Genomic DNA, 5,900 nt, shown 5'->3' on the forward strand with positions numbered 1-5,900 from the left:
CCAAACGTTAAAAAAATACGGAGATACATCTTCAAAATTTTATGCAACTTTTATTTTCGTCAATGGCGCTAATGCAGACAACCAAGACCCAAAAATAATGCATTAATCATTACTTTTAGCTATGAAACATATTTCTCATAATATATCAACTATCACACATGCATAAACTATGTATTTCAATACCTAATAATAAATTTCTACAAATTTATACAAAAACTCAAAAAAGTTTACAAGAATTTAAGGATCTTTGAAGTTGATGTAGCTAAATGAGCTCTTTGATGTCGTCCAACGATGATTGAAGAAGTTTTGATGTTGCTTGATTGATTTTAAGACAATGTGATTTTGAGAGGATTTTAGAATTTTTTTGATTTTTTAACAAGTGAGAAAGAAGAATGGTTCTTGCGCGTTATGTACAAGCACCGTCTGAAGATGCATCTATGTAATGTTTACGAATATGCATCTTCATAGTTTTTCACATTAAGTCATATTTTTATTGACTTAGGATGCATCTGGAGATACATCTCCAAATTCTTGAGGCATTTTTATATTTTTCACATGGTGTCCTAGTAATATATATGGTGTATTAAAAAAATTCAATTTTAAAACTCAATTTCTATATTTGATTGACTTTGATGGACTCATCCATACGAATTAACTCTAACTTTTAACGACAATAACTAAATTTATTGGCAAAAATATTTAGGAGATAATAATTTAAAGATTTTTTTTGGAGGAAACAAAAACAAAAAGTGTTTTTTAAAGAAAGATTGACTTAATTGACAAAGATTTAACTCACAGACTAAAAGATCTAGAATTCAATTCTCATTGTCAATGTAAAAACATTTTTTATGGATAATAAGTAAATAGTTTTGTAACCTTTAAGTCATGAAAACAATCCTTGGTGTTAAACACCACCTTAAATAACCACGTGTCATGTACATTATACTTAGAGACAAATTTGTTCAATTTAAGTCAAATATGTTATACACACACATTCAAAGTACATTCAACATTATGCAATATACATACACTCAAAAAACGACCCACGTTAAACAATCAAAACCTCTATTACTATATTAAACATTCCTAATGAAAAATAAATGGAACAACACGCGCCTACAAGTGATGAAATAGAAAACCCTAAGTTAATACTCAACACAAAAATAACAAATTTAGTAAATAAGTGGACAAACCTAAACTGCAGTGTGAAAGACCACAAGATGTGCTTTCAAAATGTCTCAATGGGACCACGACAAGCTTTCAGTAAACTGAATAAGACCACCACACCAACAAAACGACATTTTTCCCTTTTCTTTGTAAACGACTTCAAACAAAACAGAACTATAAGAACGTTTCGAATACGAATGAGCCAAAAATGCACCAGAGCTAGAAGACCATTCTTGATTTGGTAGCGTTTTAAATAGTGAAGGTTCAAATGGTAGAATGTATAGTCTCTAACTTTATTTTCAACCATATTAAAAAATTCAAAAAATTTATAGAAAAGCTTATAGAGAAACTTTTATTTCCGTCGGCAAATAAAACCGCTGGAGCTACTCACCTACATTGAATACATGTATATAAAGGCTTCTAGAAAAGTATGGTCAAAATAAGCACTCATGCTTATTGATATTTTGACGGGCCATGCCACAATAAATGTGAACCACTGTGTGTCTATATTTGTTTTTACTAAACCGACACTGATCTGGTTCCTGGGAAGTCTCAGTTGTTACAACAAGGATAGTGAACATTGAAGCTTATAAATTCATGTATACTAAAAAAAATTGTACATTAAATCTGCATAGTACAATCATCCTTCTACAAACTGAATACACAATGATGAAGATGGATAAAAAAATAATAATTAATTTACCTTAGCAAGAAGTATGACTAAAGAACCTCATTGAAAGGTTCACATTTATTGACCAAAGGATCATAACACCTAGGCTAAGGTACTCTTAAGATATTGCACATCTTTTACAGAAACCCCTTTTAGAGGAAGATACAAAATTTCATTTTCATGGAATAACTTTCCTTCTCAGAATCTAAGCCAAGCCTATCTCATGCATTGCTGAGCTCCAATGAAAAATTATATACAGTAACCGTCCATAAGAGTAGGAAACTACACTACTGCAGATGCTGTACGACGAAGATCTGGTATTCCGTTGCCGTACTTTCCACTAAGCTGCGGACTTCTCAAGCTGCCGTGTCTTGCAGGCTTCGGCCGGTAAAGACACAGAAGCATTTCTTCAAGCTTCTGGACTGTGTATTTTGCGTATTTATTGGAACTGGCTTCTTGCTCGACCAAGGGACCGTAGTTCTGCATGTAACTCCGGTAAACAGGCACTACAGCTTGCACTATAAGCTGACATGTCTTCTCTCTCAGATCTCGCTCGACCATGATCCAACCTGATTGCTTGGAATACATGTCGTCGAAAACTTCGTTGAACTTTTTCAATCTTTTCTTGACCAGATCGCGAGCAGTAGCACGCCCTCCCGAGAAAAGAATCAGCCCTTCTCTACTCAAATGTCCAGGGAGCTTTCCCCAGCTATCTCGCAAGAATATTGTCGAGTAATAGTCCTTATATTGTTCGTGTTCCTTTAACCAAGAATCTCCTAAAAGATCCCCGAGTTTCGTCCCTTTCAAATGCTTGAACAGATGCCAGTGATTGTTCATGGCAAAAAAGTTGGACAACATAGGATCGTCGTAAGCCTTTATCCATGCATCCAAATTTAATTCAATGGCTTTCAATATGTTCAAAATCTCATTAACAAGAAGCTTCTCCTGAAAACTTTGACGCTTCCAACTTCGGTGAATGATCAGAACTTGGGTCAGTATAGGCTTGTAGTCATCCCCCAACAGTTTATTGCTGTAATCGGTGATAAAGCTCACCAATCGAGGAACATTGCCATCTGGAGGGGGAGGACTCTGTCTCTGTAACTCTACCTGAACCAGAAGTTCCCAGAAAATTTCCGCGGCGCCATCGATCACACTTTTGATAAGTTCCCTTGTCAAATTTTGGATTTCGACGCACGCATCTCCCCCGAAAAGACGGTTGAAATCCAGCCTCAATTTGTTCAACGACGCAAAAATATCCAACAACTTCAAAAGCTTAATGGGATCTTTCTTACTTTCCGTAACGGTCTTCCCAAACTGAAGAAATGCAAGTATACCAGCCTGTGCAGCTATCTTTGAAAAGCAACCCATCCACACATCGAGTCCAAGCCTCTCGAACACATCATTACAAAGCTTATACTCAGCCTCAAACAAATGCTTCACCGCAAATTCCAAATGCTTTCCCCACTGAGCTATATACACCTCTATGCTCTGCACATCATTGAACTCTGACACCGAGATCTCAAGGTAATCCAAATTCAGTGCCTGCAAACTTGCCCTAACATTAGAACTTCTAGCTTCAACATAAATCGAAACACATTTGTCAAGTCTATCATTAGCCCTCAACCTACCAAGAATAGCCTGCAATTTGTGAACCACCGAAACAGGCAAAGGCGAAGGCGCAATGCAAGGCTGATCGCCAAGAGAATTCGACGACATAGGAAGCGGCACACTGTTTTCAGTTAATAGCAACTTGAACTCATTCTCCAACTTATCCAAAGCAGCATCTAACAAACCACCGTCCAAATCACCATTCTGCGATTCCTTAAGACTCTCCAACTCCTTCTTCAAATTCTTAAGATAAACCTGATCCGCAACCGAATTATCTTCTAAATACTCAACTATATCATCCAACCATTGAATAGCCAACCCACAATTGTCTCCCAAGAACCTCAACGCCTCCTCAAGACGCTTCAAAACAGACAAGTAACCCGGTAGATCAATCCGCGGATCGGACAACAAAGACTTCTCAAGCCCATGAACCGCATCAAAAACCTTCAAGACAGCAGCCGCAGGACCAACAGCCCTATTAATGTGCCCTCCAACCGCCACAAGAGCATCCTTCTCAGCTCGAATCGGCCGAACCGCAGATTCAAGCCAAGGCAACCTTACCCTAATCTCATCTAACCTTGGCCCTGCTTTCTCTAATGCTAACCCAACAACCTTTGATTTCTCTAAGCTAAATTTCAATGATTTAGTAGCACAAATCAAATTCTCAATTCTACTATCACTATCACAGCCAACAGAACCAGAAGCAGAAGCCATTAAAAACACTAAAACTAGATAAATAACAACAATTATCAACTGATTTAAAGATTGGGTTTTTTTCCTTATTTGGGGCTATTTTTCATAGGAATCATCAAAATGTGGTTTTTGCGATTAACCTGGAAAAGGGCGTTGAAAAAATTGCATTTTTAGGTAAACCTTAATAAAAAGAAACAAAAATCGTACTTGGCAATAGAAGAATCAAAAAAGAAGAAGAAAGGGTTTTGATGAGTTAAAGTAGGAGAGAGAAAGAAGGAAGTGAAACTCACTGAATAACTTGGAGAAGGCGAGTTAAACTCAGCGAGTTGAGAATTGAGTTATGGATGAAGAGAATGAATGGAGTAGATGGGAATCTGAATCTGCGTGTGTGAATGATGAGAGAGAAACCCTAATGTGAAGAGAGAGAAAGTGCATGACAGTAGGAATGAGGAATGCTTGTTGCTGTTACCTTTTCTGTATATCATATCATAGTTTAATTATTCTTCTCTAACGTCTTTGAATTTTTCGATGTCTTTTCTCAAATCTCTTTGTTTTTTTTTGGCATCTTTTTATAAAGTTTTCATTAATTATATGTTAAAGGTAATACTTACAATGGTGAAAAACTATTTTACATGCGTGGATATTATAACGAGTTATTTTTTAGATTAATTTTTAAAACATTGTCATAAATATCTATTTTTTTAATAGATTTAATTGTCATAAATATTTTTTAAGATTTAATAAATTTAATTAAATTGGTATAATCTCTATTAATAGAGATCATGTCTAAAATAATCCAATCAATGGTAAAAGTAAGTATATATATTTGGTCGGCAAACGAGCATTAGGAAAAAATAGAGTTGGGTTGGACTTACATAATAGAAGGGGTAGATAACAATTTTTTTTTCTACCCCACCAAAAAAAGGGTGAGGCGGATGTGCTGGTCTTACACTCTTAAAGTCTAAAAATGATCAAAATTTATGTATGTTATATTAATGCACGCACTTGCTAAAAATAGGGCGGGACAAACATGGTATAAGATGTGAATCTAAAATATTGATCGATCTTCCTACTGGATTGGCCCCATTTTGTCATCCATATATATAGTCATTGCGACCTAACGAAACACACAGAGTTTTGAGGTTACTTTTTCGAATGTGACTCGCACGACCTCGCTCCGTCAAAGAGAGTGAGGGTGGGCTTGAGTTAGAATACTCATGACATTCATAGCCCCCAAGCACGAGGCTTGTAAGGGTGGAGTGGTTAAGAAGAGATATAATGATCCACAACCCCTAACATGAGGTATGTTAGGACGAAATGGTTGAGACGGCAATATGTTTAAAAATGCTTTGTTATTGCATGGTTGTGGTTAGGTTAAGCGTGACTTTAAGATTCTTGGAGAAGGTTCGGTCTTTTGATATTGCGGACTTTTGTGGAGACCTTTGGGTTTTCCTTTGAAGTGGTTATGATTGATTGAGCTTCATGCAAATGACCATTTGATTTGGTACATTCATTGACTGCATGCTTGGAAGCACATCCCTTGATATTTTGACACGAAAATGATAAGTGTTTGGCTCTTGAGATCTCTGATTTCTATAAACGCTAGGACAAACCTTTATATTGCGATCATGATGAATGATATCATGGTCGCGATGACACATTTCCCTGTCGCGTGTTTTCATCTTTTTAAAGGAACTTTTGCTACTCTTTTGAAGGTTCAAAATTTTAGAGAGAACCTGAAAGTCATGAGCTTTTGGTGAGC

General features: G+C 36.3%; 1 protein-coding gene across 1 annotated transcript; it reads right to left on the reverse strand.

Annotated features, from left to right (window-relative positions):
• Window positions 1–1,741: 1,741 nt before the first annotated feature.
• Window positions 1,742–4,685, reverse strand: LOC127091729 (exocyst complex component EXO70A1). The gene is made up of 2 exons (XM_051030418.1): window positions 4,429–4,685; window positions 1,742–4,278 (listed from the first exon to the last, which is right to left on the reverse strand). The coding sequence occupies exon 2, from the start codon at window positions 4,157–4,159 to the stop codon at window positions 2,120–2,122; it is 2,040 nt and encodes a 679-aa protein (XP_050886375.1). The 5' UTR covers window positions 4,160–4,278; window positions 4,429–4,685; the 3' UTR covers window positions 1,742–2,119.
• Between the last annotated feature and the right edge of the window lie 1,215 nt (window positions 4,686–5,900).

This window comes from Lathyrus oleraceus, chromosome 6, assembly GCF_024323335.1.
Source record: "Lathyrus oleraceus cultivar Zhongwan6 chromosome 6, CAAS_Psat_ZW6_1.0, whole genome shotgun sequence".
Taxonomy (NCBI): domain Eukaryota; kingdom Viridiplantae; phylum Streptophyta; class Magnoliopsida; order Fabales; family Fabaceae; genus Lathyrus; species Lathyrus oleraceus.

Bases quoted from the DNA above. Each gene is read 5' to 3' on its own strand.
- LOC127091729 (XM_051030418.1), bottom strand. From the start codon at position 4,159: ATGGCTTCTGCTTCTGGTTCTGTTGGCTGTGATAGTGATAGTAGAATT.